The 24,468-nt window shown below is 39.3% G+C and overlaps 1 protein-coding gene across 1 annotated transcript; it reads right to left on the bottom strand.

Moving 5' to 3' along the window:
- Positions 1-1,080: 1,080 nt before the first annotated feature.
- LOC147216929 (uncharacterized) lies at positions 1,081-20,980 on the bottom strand. Its single transcript, XM_086176635.1, has 9 exons — positions 20,476-20,980; positions 16,705-16,793; positions 16,259-16,376; positions 15,621-15,754; positions 11,402-11,495; positions 6,842-6,948; positions 2,985-3,342; positions 2,449-2,612; positions 1,081-2,367 (listed from the first exon to the last, which is right to left on the bottom strand). The coding sequence occupies exons 1-9, from the start codon at positions 20,978-20,980 to the stop codon at positions 1,954-1,956; spliced, it is 1,983 nt and encodes a 660-aa protein (XP_086032761.1). The 3' UTR covers positions 1,081-1,953.
- Positions 20,981-24,468: the final 3,488 nt, after the last annotated feature.

The following is a 24,468-nucleotide window of genomic DNA, read 5'->3' as shown; positions in this document are numbered from 1 at the left end:
TACACAACAGAAGGTCATTTGATTTCAACAAAATGTTATTGACTAATTTCTTATAAATAGAACAAATACAACAGGAACTACAAGTATTTTTAAACAGTTTAAACATGTCCTTTCTACCTTTCATTCTTCAAATGTGCACAGAACAGAGCCACCTGCCCAAATGTGGGCCTATTTATTTCCTGTGACTTTTGCAGGGTCTCGTTGTCTTTAGATGCTACTTGAATTGCAGACTTGAGCAATTTCCCTGACACTTCAAGCTCATGGCACTCAGCGTCAAAGGACATCAGGCTGCAAAGAGTACACTGCGCTACATTGTCATGCTTTTGTGTAATCTAAGGTGAAGTGGGTTTTATATTTTCGCTTTTTGAAGCCCCCTCCCAGAGAAAATAAAGAAAAGCCTGCACACACTGAAAGCTTACTGGCTTATTTTGCTGAGTAAACCAATCAGGATGCTCTCTGAAGAGGCACACATGCATAGTTCCACATGCAAGCATAGTTTCTCTGACTCTCTCTTGTTCACTCAATCGTGTACGCGCATTCTTAAATGCATATTTTCTTGCGTGCACGCTCTTGTTCGCTTGGTCTAGATTCCAAGATATTTTATCCAATTCGCAGGGATCAAGGGGCCACTATCAATATGCGGGAGACTCCTGGAACTTCTGGGAGACTTGGGATGTCTATGGATGAGGGTTCAGGTGGTCAGTTGTGTTATTTTCAAAACCTCAAATTTTGAAAAATTACATGTGGGAGGAATGAAAGTTAGTCGTAGCAAGACAGAGTATATGTGTGTGAATGAGAGGAACAGGGAGTGGAGATCAAGAAACTGGAGGATTTCAGGTACTTGGGGTCAACAGTCCAGAGCAACAGAGAGTGTGGAAAAGAGGTGAAGAGAGTCAGGGGTACTATGTGATAGAAGACTATCGGCCAGAATAAAAGGAAAGGTGTACCACTAATAATATTGACAATGTTCAATAAACTGTCAAATTTTCTTTATATTAATAACTTGAACTTCAATACCATAGAAGTTAATTACTGTGAAGCAAAAGAGATTTTTTAATTGTACAAAATAGCTTTATGATTTGTCACGCAACAAATGGAAACATGGAAACAAATGAAAAACTGAAACTGCACATAGCTGCTGCAGTAAAAAAGAAAAAACATATCTGAAAACACACATGTAGATGAAAAAACAAAGGTATTTAGATGATTTTTAGATCCTCCATGGCAGCTTAGAATATATGACAATGATGTTCTACTTCCAAGTCTTGTGTTTTTATAATTATTAACTGGTATACAAATATGTATACACACAATTAGCAGTTCAAGGGACTGAGGTCCATTTCATTACCTGGTTCCCTCAGTCCTTTGGCATGCTCTCCGTGGTGGACTGTGATGCCAAATTGATATTAGCTAATTTACCTGTAATTTGTTTCGAGGTACAGAAAATTAATTTCAAATCCCAAATCTCTGGTCACCAACATGTTTTTAATGCCTTCATATATGCAGCTTCATTAGAATCCAAAATGAATTATTAATCTTTTTTATCCACTAAAGAGGGGAAATGATACATTTTGCGTTGTCAGGGTTGGGACAACATGCAGAAAACATTTTCTGAGTCTGTCACATCTAGACTCACTGTGGCTTTAAAAAATACCGTAAGAACTAGATTGCAAAATACCACTCGTGTTGCCAAACTACCCTTGCATCAAACAAATGCATTCATAGTTACATCAACACATGGATTTAAATCATTGTTTGGTCCGAACATACTAACAATTATCATGTATTGTTGACAGAAACATGAACTGAAAAGTGAATACAATTAACTGTCAGATATAGGAACAAAAGGGTTAATACAGTGAATTGTCATATGTCCTATTGCTTGTAGAATGAAGCATTGAAATGTCAGTCTTTTTTGTCTTTTTATAAATCATGTTTATATGTTCAACCGCGTCAGCCTAGACCTACAGCCCTGCTGGCCAGTGGTCCGCAGCCTGTTGTTGACTGCTGATGGGTCCTCAGGTTGCATATCCAAGCAAACCTCTTCCCACACTGCTGGCAACTGAATGGTTTCTCCCCAGTGTGAACTCTCTGGTGCTTCTTTAGATTCCCAGCCTCTGAGAAGCGCTTCCCACAGGTGTCACAAGGAAAAGGTTTCTCCCCTGTGTGAACCCTCTCATGGGCCTCCAAGTTCGAAAGCCCAGAGAAAGCCTTTCCACAGGCCCGACATAGATAGCTCTTCTTGCGACGCCCACCAGACATCATATTTACAGTTTGGCATTTACTGTGGTGAGATAGGAGTTTGACTTGATGCTGCGCAACAGCTGCATCACCACAGGTTGCTGCAGAGCCTGTTACTGGTGGTGCCTGTGGAAGCAAAGTGGAGCTCATAGTCCTGCCAGTTGAATTAATACTACAGAGTTTGTCAGCAGTCTTCATATTACTGACTGTAACTGTGGCCATGGTCAGTGTTGTTTGTGGAGATGAACCGTGGTGCTGGATGATCTTGTTGCTGTTTGACTGCTGGAGATGAGCCTGTACACCTTTCATCATGGCTGGGGCTCTGCTCCATGGTAGCTGGGGAGATGCAGCCCGAATCCGCAGGGGCATGGCTGTTAAACACAAAATCAGCATGTTAAAATAAAACATTCAGTAGATTCTGAGGTTTTGATAATTGATCCCGGTTCTTATACCTGTATTATGTGTTATGTAATACTGTGTCCTGCCTTACCAATCCAAATTTAAAAATCAATTGCTCTTGTTTTTTCCTCTCCATTTGAGGTCTCAAGAGCCTCTCATGAGATGCTTTCCTTGACAGTAACATCTCTTCAAATTACCCTGCATTCATGGAGGACCATATACTGTACATCTACAGATTAAAAGTCAAATCAGAGCCACTGATATAGCTGTGAGGGTAATAGGTTTCTCTTTAAATTAAGTTTTTAGCATCTGACAAAGAAAAAAATAGGAAAAATACCACTAACCTTGTGAGTCAGAGTACTGATTGTGAGCTCTCGAGTTGCCAGCTATTGCTGAGGAAGCTAAACCTCGATCCGACTGAAACATTTGTGGAGATGGTGGATCAGCCTCAACAATCAAGACTCCATCTTGGAGATTGTCAGATTTATCAGTGGTGAAAGAACACGAAGCTGCGGTGGTGGCAGCTCCAGAGTCACCATCCGGAGCCCACCGGGTAAAAAATGTCTCCAGTTCAAAAAGGGAGAATTCTGAACTGAGCACATTTGGGTTGGCTGGTGTGTTAGTGTCTGGTACCCTCAAGTGGACTGCCACTCTACCGCTGGACTCTCCTGATCTCAAATGGGCTGAATGTGATGTTTCAGACTGTTGAGAGAAGAGAACAGAAAGCAGGTAGGTTCAAGAGAAGTTTTTACTGACTCGAGCATTATGAAAGTTTCAGACGTGAATAGCGGAGAAACGAACATACATCTCATGAGAAAGTACAAAAAAACAGTCCATTCAACCTCAAAAACATGAAATTGATGAATAAGTCTTATCAAATAGCTTTTAATTTGGTTTGGCAATGAGTTTCTCTTTCTTTGCACAAGTTGAAATGTATTAAGGTAAGAGAACAGATTTGACTTAGAAAGTACCCCATCTATTTAATTACACTATATACATTGAAAACAGACTAAAAAACAATTTTAATCCTTTCTCCTAATTCATAAAATAATGGTAATTTTACCTGAAATGGCCAATTTTTCTGTACACTGACTCATGTTTGCAAGACTGTGAGGAGACTTTCAGTGTACAATGACTGTTTTACTGCTATAGTTGCTATTTTATTTATATGTAAAGAATGGAACACCAACATGAAACACAAAATATTCCACAGAATCATAAAATGCTCTTTTTGTAACCCGCACTCTTGGAACCCCTGCTTTAGAAATAATAACAATAAAAAATAAGAAATCAATAGAAAAACCTTGCAGCAAGTAAACTCTCAAAGAGGCATTATATCAGTTTGATAACTATGAAAACCAATATCTGATTTATGTCACTTCTAACTTTTCCAGTGTTTTTTTTTTTTTGAGTTTAAATTCCATGTTCTTTCTGCTCGTGGGAATTTTTATCATTTTAGACATAGTGTGATGGATAATGAAAACACAAATTCATCAGGAATTTTTCAAGAAATGTTTAATTTTTTTTACATGGCAATCCTTGGACAATGAACAGAATATTACAAAATTGTGACATTTTTTTCTTATAGCTCAATAACATTTAGGGTATATGCCAGTGTTACAAAGGTCTTAATTCACATAATACTCAAACTTTAAGTGACAAATTGACTGCTTTAACTTAGTATATAAAGACTATGATGATAGTGCATGTTTTTACTGGAAACAAACGTGATACATTAGAGCACACACATAGTAAAACAGCTAGAATCTCTGAAACAAAAAAGTTTTTAGGCTTGTGTATCTAGGCTAAATTGTGAAATACAAACAAGAAGCCCCTTCTTTACAACTGTATTATTTATAAAACCACAACAGTCAATGTATTGGAGAATTTAGAGGTTCCTTAATGCAAACCAATAAATGTTCTAGGGCTATTCGCGAATCACACCTTAATTTAAAACAACCTCATATATCAGAGAAAGACATTCAGCTTGGTCTCATGCCATTATTCTTTAAAGTTTTTGGAATTATTTATTATCATTATCATCATCATTTCTGTTTGTTTATTTATCTATTAATTTCAAAATTAATCTCAACAAGCATGTTTCATAAAATCAACTGTGGTTTAGTGTTATATGATTATTTCAGAGATTTGAGTCATTGCTATAAAATGCTGTACTCCCTCAGGACTCTAAGTAATACACAATTATTTACTTTGTCACATGTGGCAGAATTAGATTGGAGACATTTCATTTTAGGGCTTATCATCTTGAATTCACTTTGACATATTGTGATGTTCTCTATCTAAGCTGGACTCAGATGCAGAAAAAGTACTTTTAAAATTTCAGGTTTTGTGTATAAATAAAATTGACAGGGGTTTGTGTACTAATTATGTGTACTATGGAAGTCTTCACCAAGATACAATTTTTGGAAATTTCTCAGCACATGATTGTACCAGTAGATTGCATTAAGAGCCCATTTTGACATCTGTACTTTCTTTTTATTTACAATGGACCTATTGAAACTATGAAAGAAACTGATATCTTTGGAATGCAAAATAAGGAATTAATTCTAGTCTTCTAGACTTCCCTCATTGAGATACCATATGAAAATGTAAAAATGTAATGATGATATTCCCCTCAAAAATTGTAGAAATAACATCACCTTATCATGTGAAATTTTTTTCACCTTTGTGAGCTTGTATAACAAAGAATGATGAAACAAGAAAAGAACTTTCCTTTTACATTTTTGTCATTTTTCCCTTTTGTGTTATCAAATGCATTTCATGCTGACAAAATCCATAGAACTAAAAATCTATCATTTGTTTTTTTTGTTTTCTTTTACAAATACTGGCTCTTGACAGCCCTACCTTTAAAAATGCAAGATAAGAGTTAATGGTAAACGGGCTTCCCTAAATACCGCGTCTCCACATCTTTTGAGTTCTCATCCAGGATGCAGACATGCTCATAAATAGTAATTATAGGTTCTGTTACTTTCTGAAGGACACTTGGGCGCTATCAGCTATTCTTGAAGTGAGAAAAAAAAACAGCATCCTTCCGATTACAAAATGGTCATTCACATTTTTACATGGCATCACAGACCCATTAATAGCGTTTATTTGAGAATTAATGGTAGTTTGTAGAATTAAGGTCGATGTTTAAAATAAACATTCTGAAAATACATTGTATTAGATTTGATACTTGTTAATGCAATTCTGCAAACTATATTGATACAGATTTAAACAGACTAAACATCGGGTGAGAGTAAAGGTGAACATCAGTTGCAAGATAACAATAACATTTAAATATTTGAAAAAAATGTATTTACACACATTCTCGTTAAATCGTCTCATTTACACCGCAAGTTTTATAGAATGGAATATTTCTTTAATCGGCCCACAGTGGGGAAATTTCAACCACTCACAATTTCAACCACCTATTACTCGAAATAAAAATCATCATGATTAACTCATGACTGTGAGGGTTAGCACACAACAGGTGTTGAGAAGAACTAGCTTTTCAAGTCAGTCACTCAATCGTGGACATAATAATAAGCAAGACATGCGACTCGACAATGTTACCATCAGTTTTTGCACAATATGCCTACATCTGTTGGTGATGTCTCTTTTGGTGTTTTTTCAGGTTACTGGGGTCAGAGAATCTCCCAGGGCAGAGCGGACATGGGTAAGGCCTCTCTCCAGTGTGGATGTTGCGATGAATCTTCAAGTTCCAAAACTGGGAGAACTTTTTGCCACATATGTTACAGCCATATGGCCTCTCGCCTGTATGAGTCCTGAGGTGAGAGTCTAAATTAGCCGGGGAGCTAAAGCCTTTCCCACAGAACCTACAAATACAGATCCTTTTCCTTTTAGCTTTGTGCTGTCTATCAGCACTGCTATAAGGATCCTGGCCTTTGCTCAATATTTGCTTTGGGCCTTGCACCTGTTGTGGCACCAGAGTAGGGCTGGACTCTTCTGAAAGGTCAATATAGGCCTTCTGGAGGGACATAGAGGGAAAGTAGCCTTTACAGCTTTCACCAGACAACACACTTTCAGGTGAACTATCAACAGCCAATCCCCTTCCAGAGTTGCCATGTGAGCTTGACAGGTATGATAGGGGTGCACAGTGTGATGATGGCCCTGGGAGACTGTTGCCATCACAACCAACCCCCCTATTAGGCCAGAGTGAAGGACGGCCATAGCTGACCTCTGAGATGCCCCGGCCAGACTCAGACAGCTGACTGGTGGAGGTCTGTGTGGCTTCATCAAATGGCAAGACTCCTCTGCAGTAATCGGTGCTGGACTCCACTAACCCTGTACACAGAGACACACAGCTAGTGAGTAAAGGGAAATAAAGTTTAGTTACTGATTTTACTGATTTATAATGCCACTCAAATCATTAGCTGATTGGAATGTAAAATGTCAGAAATGTGTAGTTATAATAATTTGGGCTTATTTCTAATTTGCACAGAAGTAAGAGTAACAATGTTCTGGCATTTATACTTCCCAGCCAGTGGTGACACTGTTGCACATGAAAGTCTGTGGTCATTTTTTACCCCTTTTTGAGCTGGAGAAGAGGAGTGCAAGCACATGTTGACCGTGGAAGCTAACATGCCTGCTGCTGTTTAGAATATGCAAATCTGTACTCAGTCATGTTGTGGTACGACAGAGCACATTCCTTGTAAGGGTATTAAAATTGTATGACACATAAGATCTGTTAGACTGTATTATCTCTGAATCTTTTAGCCAATAATTGTAATCTTGGTACTTTGATTTTGTTGCATATTTGGGATGATACAAATATAGAATGGTGTGCTAACCAATGTTTTTTTTGGTGTTTTCACTTAGTCAAAAAGACATCATTAAAGAAAAAATATACCTGGTACTTTGATTTTGTTACATGTTTTGGATGATACATGCATCTCAGCAGGATAGAATGGTGTGCTAACCAATGTTTTTTTGTAGTTTTCACTTAGTCAAAAAGGCAACATCAGTATAGGAAACATGCACCTGTCCTTTTGTTGAGGACATATTCAGCACATCGCTCAGCCAGGCTGTTGTCACATGTGCCTCAAAGCTACAACCATTGTCCAAGTCCCAAATAAGTCGTATCCTTCCTACCTCAACTATTACCACCCAGTTGCACTCACTCCAATCCTCATTAAGTGCTTTGAGCTGCTAGTTGTAGAGCAAGTCAAGTCGACCCTCCCGCCTCTCTGGACCCCTACAAATTTGCATGTTGGTCAAACTGCTCAACCGATGATGCTATCTCCACCGCCCTCCACTCAGCCCTCACACACCTGGACACTAAGGGCTCGTATGTTAGAATGCTGTTCATCGACTTCAGCTCAGCATTCAACATATCCCTCAGAAGCTCACTCACAAACTGGATCAGCTGGGGCTTAATGTCTCGCTGTGCAACTGGCTGTTGGGCTTCCTGACAGGAAGACCACAGGCAGGACAGATCGGCAGGAACACATCGCATACCATCACCGTGAACACAGCCCCCCCGGGATGTGAGCTGAGCCCCCTACTGTTCACACTGATAAAACACGAGTGCACACCGAGCACAGCTCCAACACATACATCAAATATGCGGAGGACATAACTGTGGTTGGTCTCATAAACAATGGAGACAAGACCAACTTTAGAAGCGGTGTGAACCACCTTGCCTTTGGTGTGGTGCCAACAATCTCTTGCTGAATGTGGAAAGACAAAGGACACTGTTATGGACTTCAGGAGAGATTTCACCCAGAACACCCTTCTAACCATCAACCTGGCCCTGGTGAAGAGGGTTCCTGTGTCAGAGGACCTCTCCTGGACCATGAACACTGCATCGCTGGTCAGGAAAGCACAACAATGTCTCTACTTTCCCCCTCAAGCTGTGGAGAGCCAGAACCCCACCGCCCATCATGACCACCTTCTACAGGAGCACCATCAAGAGCATCCTGACCAGCTGCATCACAGAGTGGTACGGCGCCGGCACTGCATCCTGCCGCAAGAGCCTCCAGTGCACAGTGAGAGCAGCTAAGAAGATTGTCTGTGCCCCTCTCCCCTTCCTCTAGAATGTTACCACACACCCACCTCACCTGCAAGGTTCAAGACCTCAAGACAGTAGAGTCTCTACCAATTCGCATGGGTGCCGGAATGAGTTGGCATTTTGCCTCCAATGAATTTAGCTTTCAAGTGACAACTACTGAGAAACCTTTCATTTGCAGAAGGGTTTTTATCAACCATATACAGTCATCACAACTCCTTTGGATTTTGAGCACATGTTAGCATCCAAGAAAAAGTGGTGTTTTGACAACTACCAATAGAGGCTACTGAATGGGATGATCCAATGCCTGTTCATTTTTCACATGAGTGGAGGACCTCATTAAAACATCTGGTAAATCCTTGTAAATTGCAATTATATGAATTTCGGCCAGGACCACCCTTCTGGCTTATCAAAATGGGTGACACTCAGGGTACCGACGGTCCCTGAGGCAGTATGGCGAAGCTGTCACTCCCACTGGTTGGAGGCTGGGCCAGTGGTGAAATAGCAAATCTGTCTCCCCAGCGGTCGGTAGGACTCAATTGCTGTGGTACGTAATGTCCCGCAGATAATGCATCGGAGTACCAATACAGAGCACTACACATGGACAAGGCAGACAGAGAAGGTCTCAACAGTAACCCAAACCTCACTTCTAGACTGAAACAACACGCAACCCGAACAAAGAACTGTGACCGAGGGTCATCAAGAAGCAATAGACCGTACCTTAGAAAACTTAACGATAGGATCAGAAGTAGAAAACAAGAGATAGGTATTAAAAATAGGCAGACCTTTTGAGAACTCAACAATAGGATTAGAAATAAAAAACACTAGACAGGTATTAGACATACACGATACTTTAGAGAACTCAACAATAGGCTTAGAGGTAGAAAACACCAGGCAGGTTTTAGACACAGAGGAGAACACAGAGATGGCTCACCAAAATTCGCATCAAGTAGAAGAAGATAGGGTTCCCATGATGCAGTTAATTCAACAAATGTGAAGTCAGTCAGAGGAGAGACGCACCTTGGCACCCAAGGAAGTGGAGAGTAGTCTCCCCAATCTGAATCTGGAGTGTCCCATGTGTGGTCTACAAATTGGGGGAGTCCGGCTGTTCGGAAAGCGCTTTGCAAGCTGACATGCCCGCCTTCAAGTAAAATACGTCTATCAGGCATGCGGGCGGTCCAGTGATAGTGGCCACTCGATATCCTGGGCTAGTGGAGGATTGAGGGAGGATTCGTGTATGATCACTGCCAAGCCTGTTTTGGGACTAGCATGGGATTGACTCAGCACGTCACGTGGGGGAGTACAACTGTAGAAAGAGTGGGCAGACTAATTCAGCTAGGGACGGTATCAAGGGAACCAAGCTCTGGAGTATGAAAGAAGTTCATACCCTGATGGACTTGTGTGGGAAGTATGAAGGTATTCCTGCACAAATTGTGAACAAGCTCATAGCGCAAGAACTGGGAACCGGGAAAACAGCAGAGCAGGTAAGTAAAAGAAGACCGTTACCAACGAGGACAGCAAGTAGTAATCTGCACCAGAGGACCCAAGACCATGAAGATCTTACAAGTTTAGCAATAGATAGTTAGCCCAGTTTCACAAGTAGCTAGCTAAAGGAAACCATACTTCAGATGAGGTCATTAGAAAGTCAGACCGAGGGTAGGGCCAGGAGAGATTAGCTCGGGGCCCAGATAGGACCCGCAAGCAAGCGCTGGAAGACTGGGATCCGGGAGGCGAACGACTGACACAGTTATACAACACATGGCTGATTCAAGGGGTTATCCCGAAGGCTTTTAAAGAGTGCAGAATGACACTGAACCCGAAATTAGCAGATGTAGAAATGCCAGGGGAGGGAGGTGCAAGATCTGGAGGAATAAGTATCAGGGCCAGGATTCACTCCGTCAGAAAATTAAAGCTATATATGTTGGATGATACATGTGCATCTGCCAAGCAGAATGGTGACAATGTTATTTTTCATTTTTGCAGTTGCTACTCAGCTATTAAGCTTTCTAATTCTACTGTTATACAACTTGGATTTTTCAAAGGAGCTCATCTATTTGCATGGCTGTAGCCAGAGCACATGCAGTAAGGGCAGAACAAGGAGACTCAAAGCATATATTAGGTATTTACTTGCAGTTAGTACTTAGACTGTCAAATTGTAAAAATCTGTATGTAGTTCTCTTCTCACAAGAGAAGATAGGGTACAATATTTATTCATAGAGAGAGAGAGAGAGATAGAGATAGAGATAGAGAGAGAGAGAGAGAGAGATAGATAGATAGCTAGATAGATAATTGATGTTTGTAGAAGTGGTTAATTGCATTGATTCTGGTCTCAAGATCTACACTGCATGCATCTTTAACCTCTGAAATGCAAATTTTTCATCTTTACAAAACATATACAAACCATCTATACAACATTAATTATGAACTATTCATTATCATGATGCTATCATTTTAAGGTTTAATCAGAGAGAGAGAGGTGTAACCACACTGAACGAAAGAATGAATGAATAATTTTAGCAGAATAGCAGAATAATTTTTCACTTACTATGACAATACAACATTCTGAATGGTGGGGAGTTTAATAGAAATTTGAAAGATCATGAAGGCTTGTGCTCTTAACTACTAGCACATGAACACTGCTTTATGACTGTTTATTGATATTTTCACTAGATTACAGACTATATTGATGTAAACAGGGATTAAAGTGAACAAACACAGAGGTCTACTCACCCTCCTGAATGATGAGGCCTGTTTGGCCCTGGGTCCCTGACACTGGCTGCATCTCTTCCACCTTCACCAGTACTACATCTGGCTCTTCCTCCTTCTGCACAAACATAAACCAGCTGTTGTCACTTCACAAAGAAACAGAGTAGTTTTATATACACAGACTGTAATGTGACCAAGGAGGGCTGTGTATGTGTAAGGGCTTAGAGTGTCATTACAATTGATTTTGTAGAAGGAAACTCAGGTCAATGTCTACCATTTAGTGTTTTATAAGGTGATTATTCAGTCACAAATAGGTCACATTACCAAGTTTGCAAGGTTTTTCCTCATTGAAACACTAGTTCCCTTTTCTCAAATCAAATCTAAACATGAGTAGAAATCTAGACATCCTGAGTTTACCACGATCTTAGTTAATTATCAGTGCCATTTCCAATACATACATCTCTACTGGAAACATTATAGCATTATCAATTATGTTGATATCAAATTAGTTGATTTGTCTGTGTCATACTTAAGCAAGAATAATCAATTTCCCTATCAACAATTTGTTGGATTTTTTTTTTCCTAAACAAGTGTCTTTTCTCTGACTTTTAATTTGATATTTTTGGTTTGTCACCTTTGGATTTAGCGAATACAGATTAACATATCAAATGACAATCTGACCCTCTAATCAAATAACAGATCAATTACTCAACCAAACAATTCAGATGATCAAATAAAGAACTAACACTGTAGTTTGTTGACTGACAGATGGTCTTCATGTATATCACTTTAGTCCAAAAAGAGCTGTTTTTAAAAAAAAACTTCAGCAGCAAGTAAAAGTGATAGTCCAGCTGTCTGGCTGTTTTATTTCAATGGATTTTGAGAGGACGAATGAAATATGTCACCAGAAATATACCAGTGCAATGAAAGAGAGTTTACTCATTCTGTACACTCAGTTTTAATGTTTTTTCAAGAAAATTGAATTGAAATTGCTTTTCACTGTATGTGAGTTCTGATTTTGTTGTTTTGATACATTTAAAATGTTCCACCACATTTTTTGATATAATGTGAAACATACCTACCTGACGTGCACAGTAAGGGGATTTTTTTCTTTATCTCTACTCCCTGTGGCCTCACGGTGTTCCTTACACATATTCTGTCTTGCTGCAAATATCCTTTCCAGGGTATAGCCTTCCTCCACCTCTCACTATTTTCCACCACTTGCTCTCTACTCCCACTCCAGAACATGTCATCTGCAAAAATCACGGACCATGGAGATTCTTGTCTAACCTGATCAGTCCGACCGTCCATCACCATTGCAAACAAGAAGGGTCTCAGAGCTGATCTCTGATGTAGTCCCACATCCACCTTAAACTTCCCTGTAACACCTATGGCATGCCTCACCATTGTCTCAGTCTCATACATGTCCCACACCAGTCTAACATACTTCTCTATCACTCTGAAATTAACAGCCAGTATTGGGTTGATATTTCTTGCCATCCACTGAAATAAAGGACTGCATGTTGAGATCTCAAATGATTTGACTTCTAAGTCTTAAAAAAGAAAAAGGCATTTTAGACAAGTAAATCAATTGTGAAATAGTAAAAAAAAATTTAAGTAAATTAATACTTACGCGTGTGCATCTATGTCAAGTGATTGCATTTAATTACAAAGGATTATAAGAAGAGATTTTTTTATGTGTCTTTCCAGGCACAAGAAATTACAACTTCTGTATTGGCTTATCTGAAAGTAGTAAACACACTTAACCAAAGAATGCCAGCAGTAAGCAGGCTATTCTGTCACTGTGTATCTGTAATTCTAATTGCTTACGATAAAGTGATGTGTTTTAACTAGGAATTCAATTGTGTTTTTCTATGTATTTCTCCAGAGCGCTCATGACAATATCCTGCATTTACTTGAGGCGAAGAAACTTTTTCACTTTTTAAAGACAGAAAAACTGTTTTCAAGTTTATTAAAGAAATTTATTCCAATGAAGATGCATATGAAATAAAATATTCCAACAAAAAAAGGGAAAGGTCTTACATTTTACAGTCAACTTCTCAAACGAGCCCTCATACAGCCATTTAGCCTAAAACTGACCTCCATTGGAATGAGTTCTCCAAATTTTCCCCAAACTATTTATCGTTTGTATATTCCAGTGATCATTAACACATTTTATCGTTAGAATATGTGGTGAATGTAGAACAAAACTGGTGGAAAATATTCACAGATATGTAAACATTAAATTATTTATAACAGTGATAGCTGGTAGACCATTAATAGAAATTCAGTCATTGACATAACTGCTGTGTTAACATTTGGCAATGACCCATTCACAGATAGCCTTGCTTTACAGATATGTAACAGCTATAAAGACACACTTCTGTGATGTACCCACATGCTGGTGAATCTTTTATTCAGTTCTAAAAGGCAGAACTGACTAAATGTGTTTTCTAAATTTGAAAGTCAAAGAAAAATCAATGACAGAGGTTTATTGATTATTGCTGATATATGCCCATGCAAACACTTGTTGGCTTTACCAGCGTGTACCAGTCTATCTTGGTTCAAAATTTAAACCAAACCCTATTTAATCTCCATGGGCCTGCTAACAACTACAGATGACTATTCATTTTCTGGGAAGTTATCTCAAACGTAACGTAACGCAATTAATTTAATATTAATTGCCATACATTTGATAAGCACATCCATTACCTTAACTGGCTTTGATAGAGGACCACGTAAACATATCACCAAAAAAAGCACTAATGCTTCAAAACACTTGAATTTAGACATATTCAGCACTACATTTGGTTGCTCAGGCTGAAATAACAGAGCAAGGCAACAATTATTAATCCAGGCTTGTGACTGTACCAGAATGTTGAAGTATAAATCATCCAGTGGGGCTCATGTTCAGAATAGGATCATCTCACAGTTTCTTACAATAAGGTTGGAGAACACATTAATGCCCATTTACTGCCTCCTGCTGAGTGTGAATAAAAAGTAAAAACCCTCAAGAAATAAATTAAAAACAATTTCTCTAACCTAAAAGGTCTTGAAAATAGACACCGCACAGGCTAAATGGCTAAATTTAACTATTTAGTGTTATGACAATAATGCCAATTCAAATTAACCACAGTATCACAGGTCTATGCAAATTTTACTTCATCAAGACAATCATCAAGGAAAATTAACACAGAGAGTGTGATTGTTGCCTCAGCTCATGTAAGTGCTGATGCTTGAGCAGAATCAATCATTTGGGCTCCTCTGCCATATTTGTTTCAGAAATGAGGACCAAAATTAAGGGTGTTCTATATCTTGCAAGAGACTAAATGAGTTGTTGAGTACTGCAAATCCAAAGGAGAATTGGGCATTTAAGTGTCATTTAGTGTAGAAGACTTGGAAAGCAAAATAAACACACCCCAGTAACCTCTTCAATGTACCTGAGTATCCTTGTAGAAGATATTGAATGGGCTTTGTATTTTTTTTTTTTCATCATACCAGTCAATTTAACACAGTAAAATAATAAATCAATAAGAAAAGGAAATGTTTCCTTTTTTCCGTGTTCAATTTGTTTTTCAGTTTGGTATTTCATGTCTAGATGGTAGCATGGAGAAACACATCAGGTCTCCTCCTCAGTATAAATTTCAGGGTGGCTTCGTTGCTGGTGTGTTTTCAGGTTTCTTATCCATGCAAATCCCCTGCCGCACATGCTACAGCAGTACGGTTTCTCCCCTGTGTGCACCCTCTGGTGTTTCCGCAGGTTCCCAGCTTCAGAGAACATCTTTCCACATGTGGAGCAGCTGAAAGGCTTCTCCCCTGTGTGGACGCGTTTATGGATCTCCAGTTTCTTGGGACGGTTAAAAGCTTTGCCGCAGTAGCTGCAGACAAAGAGTCTCTCCTTGGTGGCCCGTTGGCAGGATTTGCTGCTATGATTTGAGGACTGAGAAGGCAGGAGCCCAGAGCCGTAACAAGCAGAGCCATTAATACCAGAGGAAGTTGATGGAAAATCAACTGCTGCCATCAAGTACGAACAAGATGATCTCCTTCCTTGCACATCAACCACTGGGGAATGGTCAAAAAAATCCCCGGGCAATAATTTTGCCTGTTTATTGCCACATAATAGTTCAAACTGTGAGTCATTGCTGCCGTCATCAATATACTGGGGCGGGTTTATTGTTTCCTGCAGTGAGTCTTTGTCCTTAACAGAGAGTTCACACTTAAGGAGAGGTGAGGTGTCACTGACCTCCACTCCTCTGCTGCTGCCGGTGAACTTCATCCTGCCACTTTGAGTCTGGGTCTGGCTCGAAGCTTGGCACTCCTGATGTTCGAGACTAGCTCTGTCTGTTGCATCTCCTTGCTGAGCACACTTGTCCACTCCTTCAGATGCATTAGGTGTGGAAAAACAGCATTAATTGTATATAATTTTGTCTCTGCACCACATTCTGGCCTCATGCAGAAAGTGAATACAATGTTTCTGGTATCACCAAATAATCTTGGTGGCTTATTTACATGCAAACTGATGGTTCCCTTTTCTTCAAATCATGTCTAAAAACTAGGATGACTCTGAATAATCTGTCTATGTCTAAAAACTAGGATGACTCTGAATAATCTGTCTCTAAAAGGCAGATGTACCTAAAAGCCCACCTGATTAAGAAAAGAAAAATCCATTAAAATTTTTAATTAATGAAATTAATTGATGATGTGGGATATCAAAAACTTTAATAGTTCTAAAATTTGGTGGATACTTGAATTTGTAAAATGTGATGCATCTTAGGTAGAGTGTTGTCAATGAGTTGAATTGCATTTCATATGGATGGACAGATATTAGTGTAACAAAGGCTTGGTCTTGAAAATATGAAGGTCTTAATAAAATGGACTCACCGTTGTCTCCTATCAACGACACATCTTCCAATGCCTTTCCATGTGCTGACATGTTTGTCTCCAAATTCTCTTCCTTTACCAGAATTGGCTCTGGCTCTACCAGCTCCACATCTGGAGACTTAAAAAGGCAGATTTTTCATTACACTAAGAAAGCATTGTACAATAAATGAAAAAAATAGAACACAATATTATGTCTACTACATTATGACCCCAATAAGACTGTGCTGAAGATTTTGGGTTTGTTCTAATTGACTAATTGTTGGTATATTCTTCTTGTGAAAAAAAAAATCACATTTGCAGAACTATCTATTCTGAAAGGTGAGAGACACTTGTACAGGGTAAACAATACATTTTAAGCTTTGCTTACAGATGGTTCATGATTAGCCTCTCTGCTTGAAAAGTTAATTGCTAATGTCTGTAGTCCAATTGTGACCTAGTGTGTTTACCTTACTGGTGATGTGTTCAATGGTGATATTTCCTCCAGCAGCCTTTTCAGACCATAAAGCCACATTTATCTCTCGTCCAAACACACCACCTGCACAACAACAACACTGTTTAAAAACAATGAGGTGAGAATTGCCCTTCAAGAGTCTTGAATTTCATATTTATTACCAGGATTTCTGCCAAAGCAGTTGACGAGAGACTGAGACAGAGAGAGAGATGGAGGGAGAGAGTGAGAAAGTAAGCGAGACAGACAGAGAAAGGTGTAAGATAGTCCCTTGCCTATTTGAGTTGGTCATGGGATCAAGTACAAGAGACATGCAAATAACTCATTCAAACCTGCAGCTAATTAAAGTATTCAATTAACCTTATGCATGTGGTTAAAGTTAAGTTACATACTGAATTAAAAATACAGTACATTCATATGTACAAACACAGCTTTCACATGCATCAATGGAGAAGTGACAGTGTGAGAGCTGCCCCTTATAGGGGGTAGGAAGCAGCATAGATTTTTGATGCCTTACACACAGGCAACTTGGTAATGCTAGGTAGGTGAACACCTCTCTAGCCACCAGTCCACATTGCATATAAACTTGCTTATGTAATGGTTCAAGCAGATCTAGAACTGACAACCCACCAGTCCTAACAGACTAAGCTTCACCCACTCATATAAGAGATGGGGTAAACTGGAGAACAAAATGCAAAACCCCTTGAAGAAAAGCCATACAGATAAAGGGAGAACATGTCATCAAGACAGGCTCCTGTGGGAATCGCACAAAAAACTTTTTGAAGTGACAGAGCTAACCACTGCACCACGATGATCCTTTGTTAACTATGTCTGGTAACCAATAAAGACCTCAATTGTTTTTTTTTTCATTCATAATTTTAATTTGCACCTAAGTATGTTTTGTACATTTCTTATTTTCACAGTGAACTTCTTTTGATAATACAATTTTGAACTAACAACAACTTTACATGCTTGAGTGCAAACAGATGGTTTACACCACTAAAACTAGACTAGAGTATTGTTAAAGTATAGATGCACAATAAATACCCTCTCTTTACAGCCTTCTAAATGGTAATTTTCTTTTTTTGTATAACTGATTTTTAAATAGGTTACAAACCTGTATCGCATGAAGACCTTGAGAAGCAGCTTTGTCAGCAAGCTTGAGACAAATTTAGATAAATACATGAATTTTATATCCCAGTTAGTCTTGAAACTGATTTCCTGGTTTTGCTTATAGTTATCATATATGGCCCTTTGACAAATAAAATACCACACGATATGCACAGTTATATCAAAAACATTTTACACATGCGAATAAGTAAAGTCTGTTTTTGAGTTACCCATTTTGTCAGAGCTGATTTTTTTCCCAGTCTGAGCTCATGATGAAAATACCATGTCAATTGCATGTGGTGATTGAACAATGATCTATTTTTTTCTGATTTTTCTACTCTTTCTTATTTTTGTAATGTGATCTGAGCAAATATATACCATTCAGCGGATTACTGAGACTGTCGATGGCTGATTTCATAATGCAATACCACAATTTGTGAAAGAAGCCGTTTGGCTTGAGGGTCACGGATTTAGTTATTTGTGAGTCCTTCAGAGCGTTTTTGCATCAGTATATTGCTACAAAATCTTTGTTCCATCCAAATGAACAGGGCTACTTTTATTTCAGCACCATTCTGTATTATATCTGCCACTAAAAAAAAGATGTTACTGAAATCAGGAAAATTTAAAAAACAAAACTCATATTGGTCAGAAGCTAGATGCAACAGTTTGTTAATTTTGGGTCTGAGCTGAGCTTAAAACGAAATGAGAACATTGATTGAGAATTTTTCTTTTAAGACTCAGGAACAGCTGAATTTAAGCAACACGGACTAATTTTAATTAATCAACAAACCTGGATAAACAAGTATTACATCAAGTGTATAAGTCAAAGGGACTAAAATGCATTTTGATAACATGACTTAACTAGAGGTAAACACCAACATTCCCCTGGGTCAAGTATTAAATTGTAAATTTTTTAAAGACACATTCACAGCAGACACTAAACATAAATAATACTTACAGCCCCTGCATGAGAAATGAATTAATCTAAAACTTGTTTGTCAAAAAATTTCATTTATTTATGTGCAGGATGATGAAATGTTAGTGTAGCAATAACTATTATTTTGCAAGAACAGTGGCTCGGAATATGTAAAGGGAAGAGCAATAGTGCTATTTGCATCATGCAGTAATCACACATTAAGCCTCAGTAATCAGACTGATTGCTTCCCAATGTTAAGCTCCTATACATTCTCACATTTTAATTAGAGTTTACTTTTGATTCAATGATGTTTCATCACTTTGCCATAAATAACATTGAATGATTGAATGATCAATAAATAGTAGCAATAGTAGTGATAATAGAAATGTTTGCTTTGCAAGAACATTAGTTTGACAAGTTTGAGTCAGTTTAGTAGAATATAAAAGAATTTTAAAGAAGTATAGTCCTTTTAACATTTCTTGATGAATGCAAGCAGCCCTGAGAGCCAGGCAGACGATACAGAGAATGAATGAATGAAAATAGGATAGGAAAAAAAACTGAGTTTCCTCTATCTTGTTCATTAGACAGCTAATGTTGACATTAGACTCCACAACAACAGGGAATCAATTACCCCATTCATAACACCATTCTGGTATTACCAAAAAACGTTTCATTACATCTTAAACTTACAACTCAATAAATAATAATTATATATAATCTTAATAATCTAAATTGAATGATAAATATAACTCATGTAATTTCTGTCTGATTTTACACTATTCTTACAAATCACAAAATAATGTTTTTTTCAGTGACCAGTTGATTTTTTTGCCATTTTTATGTGATGCATTTATTTTGAAAAAAAAAGAAACAAACAACATTTCCAAGCAAATAACCTTCTTCTTCTTCAGGGGTCGCCACAGCAAATCAACTTTCTCCATCTAACCCTATTCTTCGTATCCTCCTCTCTCACACCAACTACCTTCATATCCTCCCTCACTACATCCATTTCCAAGCAAATAACCTATTGACAGAAAGAAATGCAATGAAAATTCACAGAGGCATGAATATTTGGATGTTGCATGAAGATGCTCAGACTTTGCAAGAAAATACCTGCAGTATTTGGCATTGTATGAATCTGCAGAAATCATAAAAATAATTCGTAAATTAAAGCTAATCCTTATTTTCTGGTGTAAAAAAATTCATTACTTCTTTGATTCTAATAAAATAGATGTTTTAATTTTTTTCTAAATCAAGAATATAATTATCTCCTGGACACAATAGTGTTTTTTCTTCCAAGCAAATAACCTGATGAAAGAAAAATCTTGTAATCTTCCAAAGTCTGAGCATCTTCATGCCAATATCCAAATATTCATATCTCTGTGAATTTTCATTGCATTTCTTGACGCAACTATTAAGTCTTCATTACATTCATTTTTTTATCTTTTTTTATTATTTTAACTGAGTACAATGAGAACAATCACAATCTGTCATATTTAATAATAATAATTTATACTTTAAAATTTTTAGGTAATTTACAGTTAAATATTTCGTGTTTTTGTCCTGCACTTTGAGTTATTCAATTAGTAAAAACTATTAAGCCAAAGAACTCATACTTTTACACCAAATTACAAAACAACTGTTCCAGTTTAACCAAACCCTTTATCTAATGGGGGCTTAAAAAAGTTGGAACCATCTTAATCCGGTCCATCAAAACACCGTACACTATGGTTTGCACATTACCGTCAGTACAGGTCGAAGACTCCCGCAGCCTGTCGTTGGTGCATATCTGAACCCTAGTCCGGCTGCTATTCATGGCGCTCTCCCGGAGCCTCCTCTCCGCGGTTCCCCTGGCCAGCTTGAGCTCCAGCAGATGAAGCTTTCTCTTCAGAGCTTTGTTTTCCCGCTGACACTGAGACATCTGTAAACTCACCACCGCATAGTCGTCGTCCACTAGCTTACAGATCTCCGCAACCGCTGCGTTAGCCAAAACCTCCATGATGGAGGCAAGTTGAGTCTGAAAGGCTAAGCGGTTGGACATTGTTCTCCAGTCCGTGACTCGCTCCCAGCTCAAGATAGCTGAAAATACCGCGTACCTAGCCTTCGAGGCTCTGGAGAATTCGTACGTTCGGTCAAGTACACCGGTTATACTGTCAAATCTGTGGAAGAACAAAAAATAGTAGAAGGACAAGGCCTCGGGTAGTTTCTCTGCGGTCTTCAAGCTTCGGCAGCAAACATTTGACGTCATTTCCGGTTTCAAGACCGAATGCGTTAAATAGCGCAATGACAATTATCTATTTGCCTGGATATGTCTTGTCATATCGATGGCTGGAATGCAAAACCTCCTATCTGAACTAAACATTTTTTTTCAGAAAATGAAAAAAAAACCTTTCATTTGATTATAGTATGGTCTTTGTTAAAGATATTCAAGAATATTCTAGTGTTCACAGACTATATTTCTATGTTATAGTTTAAAAATACATAGCATGTATTTTAACCACTGACAATGCAAATAAGTGTTTTTTCCTATTTTTTCCTGCTTCATTGTGCACATAGGAGTTTTTTCATGTGACATTTATGTCAAAAGAAAGGGCGGGATTATCTTGCAGATAGACTGAAAATGTGGAGCCATCCCATTTCTCTCCATTCAATGCAAAAACCCCAAATCGAAAAATTTGCAGATAGGAGGTTTTGCATTTCAGCCATGATTCCATCATTAAATTTACATGCTTCCTTGTCCTCACTGAAAAAAATGATATGATCATTGTTTAATTAAACATATTAAAAGGTGCTAAAATGATGACATAGTCTAGTCTGTAGAAGTTCTCAGTCATTGCATTACATTACATTTGGTAGACGCTTTTATCCAAAGTGACTTCCAATAGAGGACATTCGGGTGATTCGGGTCACGGTTAATTCCTGATGAAACCTTATTGTGGCAACCAGACTTGAATTTCTCCACTTGAAGACCTTCCACCTCTTTTCCAGGAGGCATCTTCATTTTGAATGGACTGTTGGTTGTTTTCGAGATACAACTACCAGTATTAGGCGCTGGTCTAAATTGCAATGAGTTGTTATTTAATTACTGTGGTTTTGCAAAAACTAGGCTGAATGGGTAATTATTGTCACTCCAAGTTAAGTTGCCATGAAAAGATTCTGACAAAAATATACCATAACCTAAATGACTGAGAACCTCCACAGACATAGATAGGTTGATGGGTGTTGTTTTGTTCATGGTGGTGCTGTTAGGGGGGAACAAAGGTACAACTTCAGGGACTTACCTGAGTTAAAATTTGAATAGGTACAACTAAAAATTCAGATTATGTGAAACAATGGAGTGAAACCTGTGAGATCACTTGGACACAAAGGTGGTTGACTGATTTTAGTGGTGGATTGTTCCAGTAGGTTTGGAGGGTACAAATAGACCTGGTGTGTGTGAGTTGATCTCTATTGAGATGGATCCCAGTATGGTGTTATATGTAGGTGAATGGTACTGCCCAAACCCTTTCCTCTGTTTAGAGACATTTTTTCCATGTTGGTGAGAGATGGCTTCAATGACACCTCTCTCAAACTATCTGTCTTCTCTGGCCAGAATGCAGACATTGCTGTTTTCAAAGTAATCTTTCTTGTCATTCAGGTGTAGGTGGACTGTGGAGTCCTGTTCTGAGGTGGTAGCTCTACTGTAATGGGCTCTCCATATGTGCAGAGGTTGTTTTGTGTCCCCAATGTAGATGTCATTAAGTACTCGTTGCAGGTAAAAGTATATACCACCTGCTTAATCTTGTGCCTGGATGTTATGACCTTGGGGTGCAGGATCCAGGATATCTCACAGACACACCCAAAACTGGTCCACCTGGCCATATCCCTCCCAATGAACGAGGTACTCCAGGCAGGTACTCATGCAGCATCGAGAGTCCACCAAACAATGGACAGCATAAACCCGGTCACCTTCCTGCAGTGGAGGTTGGGGTCACCGACCAGGCCAGGCTCAGGGGAGAAACATGATAGTATGAGAAAGGATTGATCTGTTCAATGACCTTGAAGAAACCAATGAAACATGGAGACAACTTCCTGTAGGATTCAATGTTTTTTTTATTGTTATTCTCCCCCCCTGGGAGAATAAAATAAAATTAGTTTCAAAAGGCCTTGATTTTGACGCGCTCTTCCTCCATCCTCGCCACCACCATCTCCTTCCTCCTCTTTGCAGTTAGCTTTGGACCAGAAGCAAGGCGCTCCCCCGCCCCCATCCAATTCCTGCTTTACCAACCTGGACTCTGCCGATGACTTCTTGGTGTTGCAGCCTGCTCAACTTCTGTTTGGGCAATCCACTTCCGGCCTATGGGAGCGGACTCCTTTAACTCGAGGACCAACTTGGTCTTCTCTTGCATATAGCTCTTACTGATGGATTGCGGTGGCAGTTGGAGTGTGTTCTTCCCAAAGAGGCCTGTTTCGGAGAGGGAGCGTGGCAGCCCCAACCACTTTCAAATAAAGACATTGACTTTTCCATCTAACTTTCTTGCGGTGGATGAGGCAATCTCGCTTATCTTCACCAGCCACATTGCCCTCCTGTAGAGGATGAACTGGTAGAACCAGACCTTGTACTTGCCAGGGAGTTAGCTTTGGTCGATCCTTCCCAGGCCGTCTGTTAGCTGCTTCATGACAGTTTTCCCCATCTGCTGGTCACATAGCTTTGCGGTATACTGCCTCCCCCAAGCTTTTGATAGATTATTCTGCCAGGATTCTCTTTCCACAGACAGAGGTGGTGGAGTCATTTCTGATCCCCCTTCTGGGTGACAGGCTTCATGATTTGGCAGGCTTGATCTTTATTCTTGCCAAAGTCATCAACTTGGCAGCTGTACATGGTGCTTTCTGAAGGAGGTTTCTGAAGTCATCCATGTAGCTCCACAAAGGGGGATGCCTCTGACCAGATGGCAGCTTGATTCCTCCAATCATTCGTCTTGCTCCAATTAGGATTTCCTCACAGGCTAACACAAACATCGCATTGCAATACCTACCTGCAGCTGTTGCCACACTGTTGTGAAGTCTTGGAGGGGTAAGCATATCTGCAGGTCGCTGAAGTAAGCCGTAACCAGGTTTCAGGCTACCAGGAGGAACTCTATAGTGAAGCAGATCAGCTGGTGTGGGACTGATCTATATGCGTTGGCAAGGTCAAACCAGATGACATTGAGGTCAGTCTTCCACCGCATGGCCTTCTGGATCTGGTCCCAGATAATTGTGGAGTGCTCTATGCTCCCGGGGAAACCGGGACTCCTGCTTTCTGGCAGTTGGTGTCCATGTAGCCACTCCCTAGGAGATAGGAGGTCATCCTTTGGCATCTTTCTCCAATACAGAGAAGATGATCTTTCCTTCTATGTTTAGCAGTGCAATATTTCAGAATTGGCTTATTTCCTTGGGGATGAAGATCGCTATTGCTCTTGGCATTCTGATGTGATAAGTGGTTTCTTCCGGGCGGTTCTCATCAGGTAACACAGCAGTGCTAGCGCATTGGGGCAGATCTTGTAGAGCTCATAGGGGACTCCATTGGGGCCCAGGGGCAGAAGCAGACCTTGCCTACTTAACAACTAACCTGACCTTGCTGAGCTTGGGAGGCACAGTATTGAATTCAGTTGGTGGTGGAATGGGTTAAGGTACATACTCTGCCATTCCCAAGGGGGATGTCCCTTTGTCTTTGTCTTTGTCTTTTGTCTTTAAGCCTGCTGTTCCATCGGTTCCCTG

This window comes from Fistularia commersonii, chromosome 29 (assembly GCF_037954325.1).
Source record: "Fistularia commersonii isolate RoL2024-O1a breed Wild chromosome 29, RoL_Fcom_v1.0, whole genome shotgun sequence".
Lineage (NCBI taxonomy): Eukaryota > Metazoa > Chordata > Actinopteri > Syngnathiformes > Fistulariidae > Fistularia > Fistularia commersonii.
This window is presented reverse-complemented; position numbering and strand designations above follow the sequence as displayed.